The sequence below is a fragment of the Podarcis raffonei genome, chromosome 1 (genome assembly GCF_027172205.1).
Source record: "Podarcis raffonei isolate rPodRaf1 chromosome 1, rPodRaf1.pri, whole genome shotgun sequence".
Lineage (NCBI taxonomy): Eukaryota > Metazoa > Chordata > Lepidosauria > Squamata > Lacertidae > Podarcis > Podarcis raffonei.
Genome location: NC_070602.1, coordinates 107,410,384 through 107,430,987, shown reverse-complemented (window position 1 = coordinate 107,430,987; position 20,604 = coordinate 107,410,384). Strand labels below are relative to the sequence as shown.

General features: G+C 44.1%; 1 protein-coding gene across 7 annotated transcripts in view; it reads left to right on the top strand.

The window, feature by feature from the left end:
- Nucleotides 1–15,360, top strand: part of FAP (fibroblast activation protein alpha) — a 57,011-nt gene extending 41,651 nt beyond the window's left edge. For 6 of the 7 annotated variants that reach the window (XM_053408279.1, XM_053408289.1, XM_053408270.1 and 3 more), the window contains 6 exons: nucleotides 5,267–5,321; nucleotides 9,691–9,790; nucleotides 12,399–12,463; nucleotides 13,737–13,809; nucleotides 14,120–14,193; nucleotides 15,002–15,360. In XM_053408279.1, the coding sequence (XP_053264254.1) occupies nucleotides 5,267–5,321; nucleotides 9,691–9,790; nucleotides 12,399–12,463; nucleotides 13,737–13,809; nucleotides 14,120–14,193; nucleotides 15,002–15,100 (466 nt within the window). In that variant the 3' untranslated portion in view covers nucleotides 15,101–15,360. Of the gene's footprint in view, nucleotides 1–5,266; nucleotides 5,322–9,690; nucleotides 9,791–12,398; nucleotides 12,464–13,736; nucleotides 13,810–14,119; nucleotides 14,194–15,001 lie in introns of those variants that run through there. The other variant, XR_008332719.1, reaches the window with a different exon arrangement.
- The last annotated feature ends 5,244 nt before the right edge of the window (nucleotides 15,361–20,604 follow it).

The following is a 20,604-nucleotide window of genomic DNA, read 5'->3' as shown; positions in this document are numbered from 1 at the left end:
AATTTAGATATACTAACAAACATCTGGGTGTGCTTTTCATGCATGAGATACTTGGTCACTTGTTTGGGGATGCAGCAATGTTTTTGCTTGTTCCCACACTCATCATCCATTATCTCTGAGCAAATAATCCCATTTTGGCAAAATGAGCATTACTTAATGAAAGAGGTTGCTTCTGGACCCAGGTTTCCCACTGAAGTGGGGCCTAGAAGCAGCTGTGACTGTTACAACAGCAGTGGTCATTCCTGGATTGCGAGAGCTTGACCAAAGTAGTTCAGGCATTGGTGACTTCAATAATGATTTCCTGCAATGCACTTCCGTCACACTTGACCCGGAAACAGCAGTTGCTGCCACATGATGGCTGACAGGAGTGAGACCCTATTAGCATATAACAGGTCAGCTCACAGATTTTCACTGCTTGCCGATTAGTTACTGGGCCAAGTTCAAGGTTTTACCATTGGTATATAAAGCCCTTAATGGTTTGGGACAAGTTTACTTGCAATATTCCCTTACGCCATATGCGTCCATTCGACCACTTCAGTCTGCAGAAGTGGCCCTGCTACAGGGTGCCACGTATTACTAATTCTGCAGTTGAAACAAATCAGTCTTTTACACCTTGAAACTCCCTGCCTGTTGATATCAGGTAGGCACCTTTATTCTGCTCTTTTCGTTGCCCACCTAGACGTGTAGTAATTGCATCTGTTTTAGTTTATTGTTGTTCTTAATTGTTTATCAGTTTTTGAATGTTTTAACTGTCTTTTATTAACCGTTTAATGTTATGTCTTATTTTATTGGTGAACCTCTTTGAATTTTTTATTTTATTTTATTTTTTACAATCCGTTGGTAAAAGGGCCTTGCAAATGATGTAGGGTTGCTTCTGAATGGCAGAGTCAGAAATAGAACCCATGAACTCTGGTCTCCAACACCTGTGATCTATATAGCTGATAACTTGCCTATCTAAACAGGTTTTATCTCTCCTGTCCTCTTTCTGCTTATTGACTCTTCCATTTCCTCTTCGTATCAAGAATCATGTTGCTTTAACCTCACTTTAAAAAATCAACCAGCAACAAAGATTGACACAGATGAGACGTTACACTATTTTGAGCCCCACAGCCATCACTTACTTGCTTTTCTATTGCACTGCGCAAGAACGCCTTGTTTTATAGTAACCATAAAACTTATGAATTGGCTTTAATTGCTCTAAAGTGTTCAGATACAACAGAAGATGTGGCGGGTGCCCATCCAACTAGGTTAAGCTAAAACCAAGCTGTTCTTCTGTTCGTTCGTTCATTCATTTAATTTGGGAAATTTATAGACAACTAAACATTAGCAGATATCGTAATGGTGTGCAACATTAAAAATACAAGAGAGACTGGAAACATTCCCCCCCCCAAAAGAAAAATCTGAGGCTGCCCACATTTGTTGGCAGTCTGCTGTAAAAAGTTTGTGTGTGTGTGTGTGTGTGTGTGTGTGTGTGTGTGTGTGTGGAAATGGCTCAACTTGCTGCAAAATAAAAATAAAAGGAAAAAATGTGTCTGAAAACATGCATTCAATTGACTTCGGTTGTTGGGGCCCAGTGTGCATTCAGTGTGCTTTGCACTAGAATGGTTGCAGCTTTTCAGCTCCAAATCTGCAAGCAAACAGGTAACCGCAAAGGCCAAGAACTCCGACGGAGAACGCTGTGGCAAGAGAAATTTGCTGAGTCTCTCCACCCGGTCTGAATTGCCCACTTGCTCTGTGGGGGCTCCTCCTCAGGGAGGTTGGTGAGGTTCCTGGTGTGAAAATGGCCTTGTTTGTTTTTCTTTGAAATTTGGCTTCCTCGAATTTTTATTTTGTAATAATAATTTAAAACAGCAAGCCGCAGACTGGGGAATAGTAAACAGCTGCTTGACCTACTTGTTTCTGCCGTTCTGTCATTTCCTCTTCTTCTTTAACCACTTGTCCTCTCATAGCTTGGCTTTAGCTATTATTATTATTATTTAACATTTTTCATGGAACTGGCTGCTGCTTTAAGAGAATGTGTCAAATCAGCCCCCTTTGGCACCTTCCCACAACTCCATTTAGATATAGCACACTGCACCGTGGTCTTAGGAATGCAATCTGCGGTCATTTTGGTTCTCTTCAAGCTCAAAAACTACAGATGAATTCAAAAGCAATAGCAAAGGCTATTGATGAAAATAACAATACAATATCTTGCAATGTTGATACATAAAAGCACATGTGGAATAAGCTCGTATTGTAGCCAAAAATAGACTGACAATACAGAATTACCCTCTGAGGCGGAATCTGGAATGAATGTATTGTAGAGTTGTTGACTAGTTCTCTGGATTGTATATTGTTTTTGTTGCTTTGTCAAAACCAACTTAGAAATGAAGACATTCTTGTGGTTGGCAGCTGTCAGGGAACTGCCATCGGAACTAGCGGAGGAGGCGAGGCTCCACAGCGATGCTGGAGAGGGGCCAAGCAGGGAGAGAGGCAGGTCTCCGGCTGGGGAAGAAAATCAGCGCAACACCAGGGATAAAGGGGGGCCGATGGGGGAAGCAGAGAAGAGGCTCCAGGACTCTTCGCAGGAGATCAGCGAGGAGAGCACAGGTCCTCCGCTGCCCACACCCACCCTGCGCAGAAGACTTCCGCGCAGGGAAAGTAGGCGGCGACTTGGCGTCAAAGAACTTCTTTGCTGGAAGAGGTTCAAGAAACGCCCACTGACGGATTCTGCTAGCGACTGAACAGCCACGGAGTGGATGGCTGTCCAGACAGAAACGGTTTAAGCAGGCAACCTAGCCCAGAGCGGCGGTAACTTACGCACAAGCAACCCCTAAAGCCATTACAGCAGCTGAAGAAAAACCCCTTAGATTATCTGATGTAAATAATCCAAGTAATTTAGCCAGCAAAACTCTCCAAAATATTGTTTATTGGTTCTCCAGAAGTTGTGATGCAAAATACTGTATTTTGCTTTAAATTGCCAGCTATCTTCCCTGTCTGAGCTCTCTTTAAGTACCTTTCAACCTGCATTTATGTTCCTCATTCTTTTAGCTAGAGAGCTACAAATATGCACAATGCTTTCCCCTTGTTCATTACTGAGTTACTCAGAGGAAAAGTTTTAGTCTTGTGCAAATCAGCCATGTAGGTTTGCTGGGAGAGACTAAGTTGCCTAAAGCCACTCATAATAGATAGGTCAGGTTTTCAACTTGGGATTCTCCTCACGGTAGCCACTGTCCTGCACTGGAAAATACCAGAGCAAAAGGGTTTTGAGCATGTCCTAAGATGGGTGGATATTTGGGGTCTGTTTATTACAAGGGTGGGCAACGTGAAGTTTTTGTCTTAATTTCATGTGTGTGAAAAGAGACACATTCAGGAGGTGAAAAGAGAGGTGACAAAAAGAGAGGAAAGTGAGTGGCAGAGAGGACTTTTCATGAAGACTTTAAAAAACAATAATAATCACAAACTCATCCAACTATTCTGGGCAACAGCCATACGAGAAATATGTAAAATAACTAAACAAGTATTAGATATCACCCCAGAATTGGCCCTACTAAACATCTTCCAAGACAACAATGCCCATTTACACCACAAAGAACTCATAACCCACCTACTTTCAGCAGCCAGAAACACCATAACCAGACACTGGAGAGACCTGTCAGGAGTAAGCATGGACCAATGGTACCAAATAGTATGGGAAACAGCCCTACTGGAAAAATTAACTAATAAACTGAAACTGACACGGGGACAAACAGAAGAAGACACCTTCACCCCGGTATGGCTCCCCTTTATCACATACACAGCCCAACAAGACAATGACAATAATCCACCAACAGCATACAAATCAATATGGCTAACCTGATCCAAAACACCCACCCACCTCACTCACACACAAAAACAAAGATCACCACAGCCAATCACAAACAAACAATCACACCCTACGCCAACCCCAAACTCTCTCACTACCAAAGGAACACAAGTGAACAACACAAACAACGCTGACACCAAACTCTACATACACTAAGCATAATAGAAACACTGCCACCCGACCCCACCCCCATCCATCTTCCCTCTCTCCACCCCCCCTTTTCTCTTTTCTTTCTTTTTTTCTTCTCCCCCTAATGCCTCAACAAATGAAACGGATTTGTAAAAATGTTACATGGGGAAAAAAATACAAGGCATTACACTTCTGTAAAACAAGAAAATCCTAAATAAAATATTTTTTAAAAAAGAAAAAAAATAATAATCACAAACTCATGTTGAAATAACAAGCTCTTTAGAGCTTTATAGGTCATAACTACTGATTTGAATTATTAATGGTATAAGGCTTGATTGATTTTGAATCAGGCTTTGGATATGCTTTGATAATTTGCATGTTAAATTACCATCATCACAGTACCTTGCTCTTCATGAAAATTGAGTCAGTATTTGAAATTGAGTTTTGTTGTTGTTGTTTAGTCGTGTCCGACTCTTCTTGACCCCATGGACCAGAGCACGCCAGGCACTTCTGTCTTCCACTGCCTCCTGCAGTTTAGTCAAACTCATGCTGGTAGCTTTGAGAACACTATCCAACCATCTCGTCCTCTGTCGTCCCCTTCTCCTTCTGCCCTCCATCTTTCCCAACATCAGGGTCTTTTCCAGGGAGTCTTCTCTTCTCATGAGGTGGCCCAAAGTATTGGAGTCTGAGCTTCAGGATCTGTCCTTCCAGTGAGCACTCAGGGCTGATTTCCTTAAGAATGGAGAGGTTTGATCTTCTTGCAGTCCATGGGACTCTCAAGAGTCTCCTCCAGCACCATAATTCAAAAGCATCAAGTATTTTATAACATAAGATTCTTGCAAGCGTATGCGACAAGAGGAGTAGATCAGTTCTAAGATAACCAGGGTTCCACATCACATCCAAACATAGCGATCCACAGTTTGATCCTGGCTTGTATGAATTCAAGATGCAATGGGGGAATTCTGGTTAGTTTAAATTAAAACCAGAAGCTTTCAATCTCCTCGTCCTGTTGCACAGCAGAAGAAGACAGGGAAGAGTACTGAGCCTCCCCATAATGCACTAAACTATTGTTACATGTTACTATCCAAAGTGTCCCATTGTGTGCAGCACTGCTAGTTTCAAACCCCAGTTTAAATCATAGAGCATATGAACTCATTAGAGCAATAACCATAATTTTCTGCTGCATAACAACAACAACAAATCTTAATGGAATCCCAAAATATTCAAAAACAAAAGCTATTTTATCACCTTTGTTTTTTGAACTAACGAAGCATTTTCCCCCCTTTTGAACAGAAAGTTTATAGACATGGGATTTATTGACGAAAAAAGGATAGCCATATGGGGATGGGTATGTATACTTTTTTTAAAAAAGCTTGTTTAACCTTGTTCTGCTTACAGCTCCTTTTGTAAATGGCTTGGTGAAGCACATGGAGGTTTCTTATGCATGGGGCCCCCTTTGTTCATTCTTCTCCATGGGACAGCTAGACTGTTGCATGTCTGTAATATATTCTAGATTTAATCACCACCTCTGCTGCATCAACACTCTCCTTCTTCTGGGCTTGATTCTTTATGAGATTCTGAGATAATGCTGAGCCATAGCTTAGCATTATGAGAATGAGCATAGATGAGGTTTGAGATCACATGCTTTCCCTTCCTCCTCTGGTGTGGCTGACAGCTTTGAAAGCTTTTTGCTTCCATTTTAGACATCATGATGGCCAAACCTGGGCAAACTGTAATCTAATTGTGCTTCTTGCATCTAAACATATCATCTCTTAAGCACAAGGACTTCTGCTGCTTGAGCAATGGAACTTCATCTCTCTCTCCCTTTCCCCCTGCACATCTGTTCCAGAGGGTTAGAGGGGAAACCCAAAACAGAATGGGTCTGAGTGGTTTTCTGTTTCCCCGCCACTTTCCCTGGGAAAACCTACTCTTTAGCACTGAATTGGAACAAACATCAATCTGCAGAGAACCCGATTGTCACTTGCTCTGATTCAGCAGTTAAGATTGGGTTTTCCAGGGGGAAAGTGATGGAACAAGCACAAGTCTGGATGAGCCTATTATGATTTAATGGCAGTTTGTTAAACCTAGGATGAACAGTTCCCCATCAGGATCCAGTACAGAGCCTGCAGACTTAAGTCAGTTGCTAGCCAACAATTAATTTCTAGTGTCCGATGATTTCCATTTTGTTAACGTTACTTAGTCTCTGATTATCTCTCAAGAAGTGTTACGGTCTCACTCTCTTCAGCTGTGCTCTTTTGCCAGGAAAAATTATCTTAGGTCTGTCACTGCTTGTTTATCCTGTTTTTCTTCCTTGGCCTGGATTCCCATAAGAGCAGCTTGCCCAGAAGCACAATACAGGAGAGAGTAAACTTGCTGGTATTAGAGGTCAAACTATTTTATTTTATTGTTTTGATGCTGAGTGCTTATATTAACAAACTTTGATTTATTTTATTTATTGGGCTGATGGCCAACGTTGACATAGCTATAGGCGTCCTCTTCTAGCAGGGTGTGATTGAATGATGCTATGGATAAGGTATTCTGAAGTTGGGCTTAGTATCTGGGAAATAGTGGGTGGGTGTACATGCTGAGTTTGCTAAGCTCACCCAGTCCCAAGAACACCCAAGGGCAAGTAGCATAAATAACATAGGAAGAACATGTTCCTTTTCCCCAGGAAAGTTCATAAAATACAGTGGTACCTTCGGTTACAGACGCTTCAGGTTACAGACTCCGCTAACCCAGAAATAGTACCTCAGGTTAAGAACTTTGCTTCAGGATGAGAACAGAAATTGTGCTCCAGCGGTGCGGCGGCAGCGGGAGGCCCCATTAGTGGTGCTTCAGGTTAAGAACAGACCTCCGGAACGAATTAAGTTCTTAACCTGAGGTACCACTGTAATTTGTCTTTTATGACTGACATTGCCATTTGTGTGTCAAAGCTTCTCTCTCTGCCCATCTCCCCTCCATTTTGCTCTCTCTCGTTTCTTGGCATTTTATTTTTTCGGCCCATGGGAAGGAATTGTCTTTAAAGTTTTAATTATTTAGAGCACATTGATTATGTTTGGGCACTTCAAAAACCGTGGAACATCCCCTAAGGCAAGTGCTGCTCAGGGGATATTCCCATCACCTGGTGGCACTGTGGTCTAAACCACTGAGCCTCTTGGGCTTGCCAATCAGAAGGTCGGAGGTTCGAATTCCCGTGATGGGGTGAGCTTCCGTTGCTCTTTCCCAGTTCCTGCCAACCTAGCAGTTCGAAAGCACACCAGTGCAAGTAGATAAATAGGTACCGCTGTGACAGGAAGGTAAACAGCATTTCCGTGCGCTCTGGCTCACGGTGTTCCATTGCGCCAGAAGCGGTTTAGTCATGCTGACCGCATGACCCAGAATGCTGTCTGTGGACAAACGCCGGCTCCCTCAGCCTGAAAGTGAGATGAGCGCTGCAACCCCATAGTCGCCTTTGACTGCACTTAACCATCCAGGGGTCCTTTACCTTTTTTACCTTTTACCCATTAGCTGAAGGATGGAAGGGAGAAGTGATGCTTACAGATTTCCCCCTTCAGTCACTTGTGCCCTGCAATAATAATAATAATAATAATAATAATAATAATAATAATAATAATAATTCTTACTGGCCTCCATGGTCCCCTTCTTGCTCTTTGCAGATGCTAAGCCCTCTGTCTCTCTGAGTCAATTGGTCCAGCTGTGAACTCATCCTCACCCACTAGTCCCCAGTTATTTGGATTTTTTGCCAGGAGGCAGCAGAGGTGGGTGACAGCCACCATTCCACCCTAGATGGCAGGCAGCTAAGCATTTCAGCATTTTGGGTGTGATCAAGAAGCAAGGGATTATGTAACTGTGTGGGATGATCAGAGCCTGCTTCATGATGTGTCTTGAATACGGGGCACGAAGGCACTGCACTCTGATGCTCCAAGTCTTTATTTAGCTGCTACACACCAGACTTCTGTCAGTAGCTCTGTGATTTATTTCCTTTGAGAAGGCACTTGATGAAGATCCATGCGGAATGTTGTCAGTGGGCTGGTCCCTTGTAGCTCCCGCTTGTCCATCCCATTCCTGTGCATGTTTACTCAGGAGTAAGTTCAGTAGGGCTTGCTTCCAAGTGACTGTGCATAGGATTGCAACGTTGCAGGATAATCCTGTGAATGTTTACTTAGAAGTTAGCAGGTCCCACTGTGCACCATGAATCTTATTCCAAATAATGTTTATTTTTAGATACAGTGGTACCTCGGGTTACATATGCTCCAGGTTACATACGCTTCAGGTTACACACTCTGCTAACCCAGAAATAGTGCTTCAGGTTAATAACTTTGCTTCAGGATAAGTACAGAAATCGGGCTCCGGCGGCGCAGCAGCAGCAGCAGGAGGCCCCATTAGCTAAAGTGGTGCTTCAGGTTAAGAACAGTTTCAGGTTAAGAACAGACCTCCGGAACGAATTAAGTACGAATTAAGGTACCACTGTACTACATTTTATGGCCACCCAGTTTTACCGCTTCACAGTGACTGGAAGAGGTATCTAGCCAGTCTATGTGAGGGAGTTCTCTTATGGTGAGTTACAGCACCACTTTGTCTAGAGAAATAGCACTGGGGCCCAGTATCACCACCCAGCCTATCCAGAGGGTTGGAGACCATTCCAGAAATGTGAAAAGCAACACATGAGGAACAAGGAGGGAAGGATGATTAACATCAGGATTGACTGCCCCAGTAAACCATGCCCCCTGAGGTTGTTGCCTCACCAGGCTTCCTAGGTTGGCCACGCCTGAATAAAGATATAATAATAATAAATAATAATAATTTTATTATTTATAGCCCACCCATCTGGCTGGGTTGCCCCAGCCACTCTGGGCCGCTTCCAGCACATATAAAAGCATGATAAGGCATAAAACATTAAAAACTTCCCAATACAGGGTTGCCTTCAGATGTCTTCTAAAAGTTGTATAGTTATTTATCCACAAGGAGGGTGCCACTACCGAGAAGGCCCTCTGCCTGGTTCCCTGTAGCTTCACTTCTTGCAGTGAGGGAACTGCCAGAAGACCTTCTGAGGTGGATCTCAGTGTCAGGGCTGATTGATAGGGGTGGAGATGCTTCTTCAGGTATACAGGGCCGAGGCCACTTAGGGCTTTAAAGGTTAGCACCAACACTTTGAACGCTTGGAATTGTATCAACGTTGTGATCTTCTGCCTCTGGAGATCCTGCCACCTGAGGAGGCCACCTCATCTGGCTTCATCATGGGCTTGCCCTGGTACATAGATACAGCAGAAAGTTACTTCATTGAATTATTCTAGTAGTGTCCCATCCAAAGAAAACTAAATGCTCTAGAGCTGCTGTGGGGATGGCACCACTTGAGGAAATGAGGATTGCTTAATGCTACCTGCCTTGCAGACTCTTTTCCTTACTGCTGCTTTCCCTCCCACTGCTCTTGAGATTAGCAGCATAGCAGAACATCTGGTCACAAAGGACTACACCCCTAGGAATCAAACTCACAAGGAAAGCTACTGCATAAATGGAAAGAAACTGCGCAACCCATTTGCTTGTCCCTGTGCCTGGTAGAGAATTACTCAGACTTATGCTGGAGAATCCTTGGCTTATGTTGCTGCCTCAGCTGCCAAAGCAAATATTCCCTTTGGCTTTCGTGCTTTACCACTTGGATTCTTAGAGAGCTAATACTTCATTTCAAGGTTACTAACTTCCATCCCATTTCTTCCTAGTCTTACGGTGGCTACGTTGCCTCGCTGGCACTTGGGTCTGGCACTGGAGTGTTTCAGTGCGGGATGGCAGTGGCTCCTGTCTCCAGCTGGGAGTATTACGGTATGGAAACAACTTGTCAACATCACACCTTGAAAGCAGGGCATAGACAATGAATTGTTTTAGCAATGATGTCACTGTGAGGTGCTCTGCCGCTTGCGAAATTTACAAGAACCGCTGGCCTCAGCTAGGAGCACATTCTTCAAAATACACACACACACACACACACACACACACCAAGCATGGTTCTCTTTGGCTAAGGTTACCTTTTGGGGTTACACACACACACACACACACACACACACCAATCCCCAAGGCCGGTTTGCACAGTTCCTGGTTATTACAGCAGTGAATATTGGAGAAATATGAGAAACTGAGCTGGCAGTTAAGGAATGTCTTTCATTTGGAATAATATTGTTACAAAAATTGTGTGCCACCCTCACTCTCTGCTGAGCGATAGCAAGGGTCCATGTTTCCCTAAGACTGCAACCCAAACCCCACTTACCTGCGGGGAAGTAAGCCCCACCAAATTCAACAAGGCTAGCTTCTTCCGAGTAGACAGGGTTAGGATTGCACTCTAAAAGGATGGAAAGTAGGGGAATTTTGGGGCAAGGAGGCTCTTTCCAAGTACAGCAGAGACCATCCTTCACTCACAGACAAGTGTGTAATTATCGGGACCAGATTCAAAGGTCCCCCCCTCCAGCGGCATTTTACATGTGCAGCAATCCACACATAGGAACCCATTTCCATGTGTAGCAAGACTGAATTTATAAATAAAAGTTTCTTTGGCATAAAGAAACCAACTTGCAATTTATGCATTTTATGGAGGATTGTATTAAAATCACTCATCGCAGCCTTCCTGAGTTCTGAATACGAGACAAGGTCTAAGAAGCAGTTAGCTTAATAAATTTTCTTTCCCTTTGCAAAAAAATATTTGCACAGACTGAATTACGTGGTTGTCTGTGGCCCTTTTACAAGGAAAAATAAGAGTTTGTTTTGGTGGATGTTCATAGCCTTAAGATACCGCCAGCCTAACATTTATGACTACGGCTCCACCAGTCCCCTCCCATGACTGGCCCCGACTACTGCTGATTCTTTCCCCATATTGCAAGGCAGCTATTCCCAGAAGTAAAGCAAAAACACTCCCTCTGCAAATTCCTTAGGGCCTGGTGCCGCCAAAGTTAAGCACTGTTAAGTTCTTGCGATGCTAAAGGGAGAGATAAGCACATCTGCTCAATTCCTTTCCCAGTGAGATCAGTGGGATTTTCAGAATGTAAACTTCGGCTGAATCATGCTTTTAATGTGGACCAGGACTGCACAACATGCAACTATGCTGAGAGTCATGTATTGTGCTTTGCCCTGCATTTTTGAAGCCCCAGACAGCTCATTATTGAGTCCTCAGAAGGCTACTGTACATGAATTGCAGGCCATTTTATACACTAGTAACAAAACTGTGGAAACTTTTAGGAAAAGTTGTACTGTATTTCTAAGGTTTGATGGCTCATAACAGTGTTTTTAAGAATAAAATTAATATCATTAGAAAGATACAGTCATACCTCATGTTACGTTTGCTTCAGGTTGAGCGTTTTCAGGTTGCATCCCGTGGCGACCCAGAAGTACCAGAAAGGGTTACTTCCGGGTTTCGCCACTCGTGCATGTGCAGACATGCAAAATGACGTCACATGCATGCGCAGAAGCAGCGAATCACAACCCGTGCAGACGCGGGTTGCGTTCTGCTCATGTTGCAAACAGGCCTCCAGAATGGATCTGGTTTGCAACCAGAGGTACCACTGTACTTTCATATAGAATATAGTGCAACAAACTATGTTGAATTATTTTTATTCTGAAGACAGCATATCCATATTTGGTAGTGATGGAATAAGGTGCATAAGAAGAAGAAATGGAGAAGGTTTGCTGCCTAAATGCAATGCAGCTGCCATCTAGTCTGGGACTGATTGACAGCAAAAGGCATGCGGAGAATTTGTGTGATTAATGGTACTCTAAATGGTGAGATGTTATGAAATACCCTTTATCTTTGGTTTTTGGGGTGTATGCCTTCTTTTATTTTGCTGTAACCTTTGATACTATAAAGGTGATTCAACAAACTTTGTTGTATTACATTCTGCATTGGATTGTCTTTCTAATGATATATGACTTTATGGTATTATTCCCAAAAAGACTGATGTTATGAGCCACCAAAGCTCAGAAATACAGATTTTCCAAAAGCTTTCCATGTTTTGACCACTAATGTATGTCTGGTGACCTGTGTCCAGTGGTTCACGAGTTATAGCAGGGCAAACGTCAGGTTTTAACATTCTTTGTGGGAAATTAAGAGCAATGTCTTTGAACATCTGAATGCAAACATCTGAATGCTGAATGCTGACATTTGCTATTCAAGAAGAACATCAGATGAGCCTGCTGCATCTTGCCAATGGCCCATCTAGTCCAGAAACCTGTTCTCACAGTGGCTGACCAGAGGCCTATGGGAAGCCTGCAAGCTGGACAACACTCTTCCCTTCTGTGGTTTCCAGCAGCTGGTATTCAGAGGTGCCCAGCTTCCATCCATGGAGGAAGACCATCTTCTCTCTCTAATGGCTACTAGCCATTGACATTCTTGCATATGGACTTTGGTGTGTGTATCCTGTCATCAACATGTCATTATATCTTGCAGCATCCATCTACACGGAGCGCTTTATGGGCCTCCCAACCAAAGAAGACAATCTGGAGCACTACAGAGTAAGAATAACAAAACATTTCACTCTCTTTCTTCTTCTCCTTTTACCAGTTAACCCCAACTTCCTTCCCTGCCTTTCTTTCCTTGGCCTAGTGGTATGTGTGCCACTTCTACCATCCACTGCTTCCATGATACTTGAGTGTAGATTCGGAGAAGTTGGTAGCAGAAGAGAAAGGAGGGAAAGGGGTTGAAAATTGTTTGATGAGAATGGTTTGTTACTTTGTGCACTGTTGTCTACTCAAGGTCAGAGTCTGGACCTACTAATTAGAAGTAGGCCTCTTGGCTTTTTAATTTCCCTCTCTCTCTCTCTTCACTGGACACAGCTACATTAGTAAAGGAAAAGCATTTTAAATGTGTTATAACATTGTGACACCAGGTGCCACTGTAAAGTTCCATCTTTCACTAATGTGATTTCCCATTATGAGGTTGACAACACGTTTTCCTGAAATGTTTTTTTTTATGTGTCTAGATCCAGCCACTTTCTTTAAATTCCTTTTCTATTCCTTTTTCTTCTTCTTAATCTTTGTAATGGTTATAGGGGTTGCTCGTGCGTAAGTTGCCGCCACTCCTGGCTAGGTTGCCTGGTTAAACCTTTTCTGTCTGGACAGCCCTTCACTTCGTGGCTGTTTCAGTCGCTAGCAGAATCCGTCAGTGGGCGTTTCTTGAACTTCTTCCAGCAAATAAGTTCTTTGACGCCAAGTCTACGCCTACTTTCCCTGCGCGGAAGTCTTCTGCGCAGGGTGGGTGTGGGTAGCGGAGGACCCGTGCTCTCCCCGCTGGTCTCCGGCGAGGAGTCCTGGAGCCCCCTCGCCGATTCCCCCATCTGCCCCCCTTTATCCCTGGTGTTACGTTGATTTCCTTCCCCAGCCGATGAGTTGCCTCTCTCCCTGCTGGGCCCTTCTCCAGCATCGCTTGGGAGCCTTGCCTCCGCCTCTCGCTCCAATGTCAGTTCCCTGACAACCTTCAAATTGTAACACACCAAAATGCAATCTCTGGGAAATTAAAAAGGCAAAAGAGAAAAGAGAAAAAAGCAGCATGTCTAGCAGCACATCACAATTGCTACATCAGGTAGAAGAATCATTAAGTGAGCCACCAAGACCCTCAGCAATGTTCAAGCTTTCCATGGGGAAGAAAGCTCAGAAGTCACCGGCCTAGTAGGGAATCTGTGGGGCCAAGCCGTTCTTACTGCTGACGGTCGCCACATCATAAAAGGGTCTTATGTTTGGCAACCACTGAGTTGTTCATTTCTGTCTCTCCCCGCCCTCCACTTTGCAGAATTCGACAGTGATGGCAAAAGCAGAGAACTTCCGTGATGTGGAGTACCTTCTCATCCATGGAACAGCAGATGGTGAGGTTTATGAAAAGCTAGTACAGTTACCGAGAAATCACTTTGGTTAGGAAACGCTAAGCTTTCTTCTGTGCCCACGATTAGGGTCAGTACTCACAATACATTTTATGTTTTTCTTTCCAGCACATCAAACAAAGCTGACTCATTGTTGATCATGATTCTATGTCTGCTGTAGAGTTTAATAACTCATGGCATGTCTAATGCAGCACAATTGTGTGCTTTCTGGTATTTTACCAGGTGTGTTTGGCTTGTTTTTTTTAACCAGTCGTTTTCATTTTGTGTCTCCCCCTCTCCCATTTTCTTATTTCAGATAATGTACATTTTCAGAACTCAGCACAGATCACCAAAGCCTTAGTCAATGCACAAGTGGATTTCCAGGCAATGGTAGATATTATCAAACAATTTAATTATAATGTTGCACTGTTTGATTCCAAGATTAAGTTTATCAGGGACTGTATGTACCGGAAGCTCAGCAAGAGAGCACACGCTTTGCAGGAACTTCCAAGCTGAATTTCCAGTTAAAGGATCTCGGGCATTTTTTTTTAATGTATTGAAAACATTAAATGGGCAGAACTCTAAAATCCTTCTAATTGTTTTTCACATTAAAATGTTGTTTTAAAAAACCAAAACAACCAAAGAGAGAGAGAGATTGAACTGCGTCTCCTGAAGCACCATGAAATACCTGAAAGTCACCTTTCCCTGATCTCTGATAGATATGAATGGTTCTGCTTACTCTGTACATGCTCAGAGGTGCACTACTCAATATTACTTTTGTGCTCCAAGAATAAAGATGTGTGACTGAAAGCAGGTTATATAGCTAATGCTTAGTTAGCTGTAAAAGCTGGGAGACAGTTGGATCCCTGATGGATCTTTGGAACTGCAGCCCTGGCTATTTCCTTACATGCAAGTTTAAGCAAATGGGAAGAGGAAAATCACAGATATTTATTGTGTCCTCTGGGGAGGAGGGCTAGGTTTACTTCTTTGGTTCCTGAAACAGCAGACCTTCCCTGTGCCTCATCACGGGTTGAGACTGCCTTTGAAACTCTTTTCAAAAGTGTGATTTGCCGTGTAGCATTTGGGGGCAGCAGGGAGGGGAGGGTTGCTGTTCGCAGAACTAGTTTCCACTGGTGCTTTAGATCTTGGTACTGTAATTAATTATGGGGTTACAATACGTGTTTCTCTTCCTCTTCAGTGGTATGCTGACCAGGACCATGGGATTCCAGGCCTTTCTCTTAAGCACCTCTACACCCACATGACCCATTTCCTCAAGCAGTGTTTTTCCCTGGCTTAAGAAGAGTCCCTCCTCTCTGTGGGCCTGCACAGCAAGGAGAATGACGCGTGCTTTGCTAGAAAGCAACACGAGCTGCGCAGATTAAGCATATTCTGGAAGCGGGATAAGAAAGCGAGAATTAAAGAAGGCTTGGCATGGACAGTCTCTTGTGAACACATGAGCATTAGCAAATAATATTACAGTTTGCGTCCAGGTACACATATTTGTTAGGAAACAAATGAACAATAAAATTAAAATAAAAACAAGTGTTTTGAAGGCTGCACATTTTGCTTCTTTTCCTCCTTCAGTCCTCAGGGGTCAGATACATGTATCCATCGTGGAGTAGGGGACAGGGTGCCAACTTGAATAAAATATTGGGGCACGTAAGCTCGCATAATCGATCACATGATGCAGTGCATGCACACTATTTGAATGGCAATGCCCATCAACTTTGGGGGGGCAGCCCCCTCAAATATTTTATTGGAGGGGCTGATGCCCCCTCGGTCCCTATGGTAAGGGAGTATTTCTGAAAGGGACATAGCTCTGTGATAAGAGCATGCTCAGTCTCTAGGAGCTCCAGGTAAAATATGGTCTGCCTCAAATCCTGGGGAGCTGCGGCACGTCAATATTGGCAATTGGACCAATGGACTTACTCAGTTTAAGGCAGCCTGCTTTGTTCCTACAGGAAAAGGTAGCCTAGACTGTGTTCACACTTCTGTTTCCTGTGCACTCACTGCCTTCCTGGTGCTGGGTTTTTTAATATATGCGCACATGACGTTATCCAAAATGCATATGCATCCTGTCCTTTGTTATGAAATACTACTGTTGGATGTGTTGTTTCTCAAACCAGCTTGGCACCAATTGTTGGGAGTCCTTAAGCCATTCCTAATTCATCTCCAGCCAATGAGACGAACACCATAAAAACATCCCCGCCATTCAATGCCCTCCGGCGTATGCACAAATGGAAACGAATCTGCTGCTAATTAATCTGTGTTGGTGCAAATAGCTCTGGGGGAAGTGCTGTGAAATGCACTGGCAGGAACACATTACTGCCCTCTAGGGCAGTAATGCGAACACCTTGTGATGCCAGGGGGAGGGACTGTCAAATCCAAAGCCTCACTTATGGCAGATGATGGTGTTGTTTGTGATTCAAGGACCCGCCACCTACTTGAGGATAAGAAAGACGCATAGACACGGTATATTAGGTTAATAGGCTAAAAAAGGCCACAACTTTATTGATTACAGCATGTGAGAGGTATTGGCTTAGGCATTGGATTAACCACAGCGAGTGACTCCACCACCTCAGGGAGGGGTGAGTCTATCAGGGGTTAATGGACGGGAAGCGTTTGAGCAGTGAAACCCCGCCCCCAAGGCTCCACCTGGTTGGTTGGCTACACAGGGGCATGGCTCGGCAGCTGGGACGGCTGGGCAGGGGCCAAAACACCCCCTGCCAACACAGAAAACAGCTCCCACTCGCAACTCCTCCCCTCTGCAAGGAGGAGAGGCTTTCTCTGGTCCTCTCCTTTTCATGTGGGGAGGACACTGTGTCCCCTCTCCACAGTCCCAAATCAGCTCCAACCGGCTCCATAGCTGATGTCTTCCCTTCCCTTCCTTTTCTGAGGATGTGTCTGGGGAGTTTGAGGCCTTTGGATCCCCTGATCTAGCCTCAGCACACACACTGTTTGCTGTTGCCCACTCACCCCCCAGCTCAAGTCTCTGCACCTGCGAAAGAAGGCGGACCTTCTCTGAGGTCAGATGGAGATCTGTTCTCTTGCAGTCATGACACTCTGTTGGAGGCCATAGGATTGTTCTCCAGTGAAATTAAAGGAAGCCCAGGTAGCACAAATGAATCATTGCCATGAGAAATAGCAATCAAGTGATGGATTGTTCAAGGGCAAAGGTGGGCCATGACTCAGTTGCAGAGCATCAATCCCCAGCATCTCCAGGTTGGGCTGGGAGAGAACCCTGCCTGAAACCCTGGAGAGCTATCAGTGTAGACCAGTGGTGGCCAGACTTGGCCCTCCAGCTGTTTTGGGACTACAACTCCCATCATCCCTAGCTAACAGGACCAGTAGTCAGGGATGATGGGAACTGTAGTCCCAAAACTGCTGGAGGGCCGAGTTTGGCCACCACTGGTGTAGACAGTATAGAGCTAGTCTGACTCAGTACAAGGGACCTTTCTCTGTTCCTAATATGGTAGCTATCCAGATGTTGTTGGATTCCAGCTGCCATCATCCATGATCTTTGGCCAAGCTGGGTGGGGTTGATGGGACCCGGAATCCAACAGCATCCGCAGGGCCCCATGTTGGCTGCCTCCGGTCTACTGAGCTAAAACTGCAGAGGTAGGGAGTTGACTTGCTGTGCAGCTATCTTGTTTTGTTTCAGCCCATCTGATTCTCCTGCCATGAGAAGACTTTTCAGACAGCAGACACATCTTTATGTAAATGCCTCTGCCAAGCTGTTTTTGACGATTAAATTAAACTCTGATAGGAACTCTTTTAGAAAATATTAAATTCAGCAAAAGGGTTTTTTGGAAGCGCTGCCAATTAAGAGCGTTAATGAGCTTTTTGTTGGTAATGTAATTAGAATTCAGCTGCTCCAATTGTTAAAGGGGGGGAATTATAGCTCAGAGAAAGTTAATATTAAAAAAAAAGCAAATACAACACAGAAGAGCACTAATTTAAAGAGTGATTATATAGGATCAGCAAGGAGCCTGGCAGCAATGTCTCTTCCATTCCATAACTTTGCAAACAGGGGAGGAGCTGGCAGTAACAGAGCCCAAACCTCTGATCCCTTGAACTAATACAGCTTTTCTAGCCACTATTATGATGGCAAAACCTTCCTAAGGTTCCTTTTAATCTGATCTTCACCTCCCTTGAAATTCTTTGCATGTTTGGTCTAGGCGGGAACCTCTGAATGAAATGTGAGATTTCACATGTGACGAAATCCAACGGCAGTTCCAGTTTGGTGCAGTGAAGTTGCAATAATATACACACTTACAGCGCAGTCCTAACCACGTCCTCACAGAAATAAATCCTATTGAATTAAGTGGGGCTTTCTCCCAGATAAATGAGGGTTTAGGCTGCAGTCTCGGTGCCCTACTTTAGAGGACAATCCTATATTGCAGGAGCGGGAAACCTCTGGTATAGGTCCCAGTTTGGCCCGTGAGGCTGTTGTCACAAAACCATGGCCACCTGCCACACATCAGAAGTCATATGTGACACTACCCGGACACAGGTCCAGTGCCGAGGGCCTTCTGGGGGCTCCCTCACTGCGAGAAGCCAAGTTACAGGGAACCAGGCAGAGGGCTTTCTTAGTAGTGGCACCCGCCCTGTGGAATGTCCTCCCACCAGATGTCAAAGAGAACAACTACTGCCAGACTTATAGAAGACATCGTATGGCAGCCCTGTTTAGGGAAGCTTTTAATGTTTGATGCATTGCTGTATTTTAATATTTTGTTGGAAGTCGCCCTGAGTGGCTGGGGAAGCCCAGCCAGATGGGCGGGGTATAAAAAAATGATGATGATGATGATGATGATGATGATGATGATGATGTATTTTTCGCTCTATAAGATGCACCAGAAGACGCACCTAGTTTTTGGAGGAGGAAAACAAGAAAAAAAATATTTTGAATCTCAGAAGCCAGAACAGCAAGAGGGATCGCTGCACAGTGAAAGCAGCAATCCCTCTTGCTGTTCTGGCTTCTGGGATAGCTGCACAGCCTGCATTCGCTCCATAAGATGCACAGTTTCCCCTTACTTTTTAGGAGGGAAAAAGTGAGTCTTATAGAAGAAAAAATACGGTAGTTGATGGAAAGTAAAAGGAAGCTCATTGGATTGGGGACTGTGGGGAACTGAGTTTTGCAGCCAGTCTCCTGCAGAAAGCAACATTGCCGGCTATATGGTTGGGGTTTCCCAAGTGCTGAGCACAGGGCTGGCAAAGTCCAACGTGCTATGTTTCCCAAGCACCTGGCAACTAGCCAACTGCCGGACACCTCAGAAATGCTGCACAAGGGACTTGGACAGGTGGGCAGGACAATCACCTGATGTCATTATGTCAGCTGAATGACATAATCCTACTAACATTTTCACAAGTTTACAGTTGTTTTCCAAATACTTATTTTCTTGTTAGACCCACTAAATCTGCATATTCTGTCATTTTTAATTGCCAGTCCTTCTTATCTGGGACCTTGCTCACTCGCCATTTCTGGGCTAACAAAATCCTAGCTGCTGTAGGGGAAAAAATTGATTTTTCTGAGATCTAGGTTCTTCTGTCTGTACCATTCCCAAAATGTGGTTTTGAAAAATGTAACATTGAAAAATATAAATAATTTTTTTTAAAAGAGATAAACGGATCACAAGAACGGAGAAAGAAGAACCTTGATAGCAGGCTAAGCAGACATTAAGGTCACCTGGTTGTAGTCTTCCCAACAATGGCAGGTTGTACAGTGGTGCCCCGCAAGACGAATGCCTCGTAAGAGGAAAAACTCACTAGACGAAAGAGTTTTTCGTTTTTCGATGTGCTTCGCTAGACGAATTTCCCTATGGGCTTGCTTCGCAAGACGAAAACGTCTTGCAAGTTTGTTTCCTTTTTTGTAAAACCATTAATACCCAGCGTGCATTGCTTGAAGAGGTGCAGTTGAACTTCGAGGAGCAACACATAGTACGCGGTGTGGTAGCCTTTTTTGAGGTTTTTGAGGACTTTGCAGATTTTTGAAGCTTTTCCAAAACTTCTTTTGCATCCATTTGGTAAGTTAAACTTTTAAAACTTTTTTGGGGTTTTTTGGATTTTGGGTTGGGGTGTTTGGAATTCAAGGACTTGGTGTTGGGGAGAGGTTTGCAAGAATCTGGGAGCTTGTGTGGTTTTTTTCTGCATTTTTATGATTTTCTGTGACCATTGGGCCATGTGGTTTTTTTTAAAAAAAATTCTGGGTTTGAATTTCTGTGTGGTGGGTGGCTGGGGGAACAGTTAGGGAGAGGTTTGCAGGAATCTGGGAGATTGTGTGGGTTTTTTCTGCATTTTTATGATTTTCTGTGACCATTGGGCCATGTTGTTTTTTAAAAAAAAAATTCTGGGTTTAAATTTCTGTGTGGTGGCTGGCTAGGGGAACAGTTGGGGAGAGGTTTGCAGGAATCTGGGAGCTTGTGTGGGTTTTTTCTGCATTTTTATGATTTTCTGTGACCATTGGGCCATGTTGCTTTTTTAAAAAAAAATTCTGGGTTTGAATTTCTGTGTGGTGGGTGGCTAGGGGAACAGTTGGGGAGAGGTTTGCAGGAATCTGGGAGCTTGTGTGGGTTTTTTCTGCATTTTTATGATTTTCTGTGACCATTGGGCCATGTTGTTGTTTTTTTTAAATTTTTCTGGGTTTGAATTTCTGTGTGGTGGGTGGCTAGGGGAACAGTTGGGGAGGGGTTTGCAACAGTTGGGGAGGGGCTGGGGGAACAGTTGGGGAGGGGTTTGCAACAGTTGGGGAGGGGTTTGCAATTTCTGTGGGGTGGGTGGGTGGCTGGGGGAACAGTTGAGGTT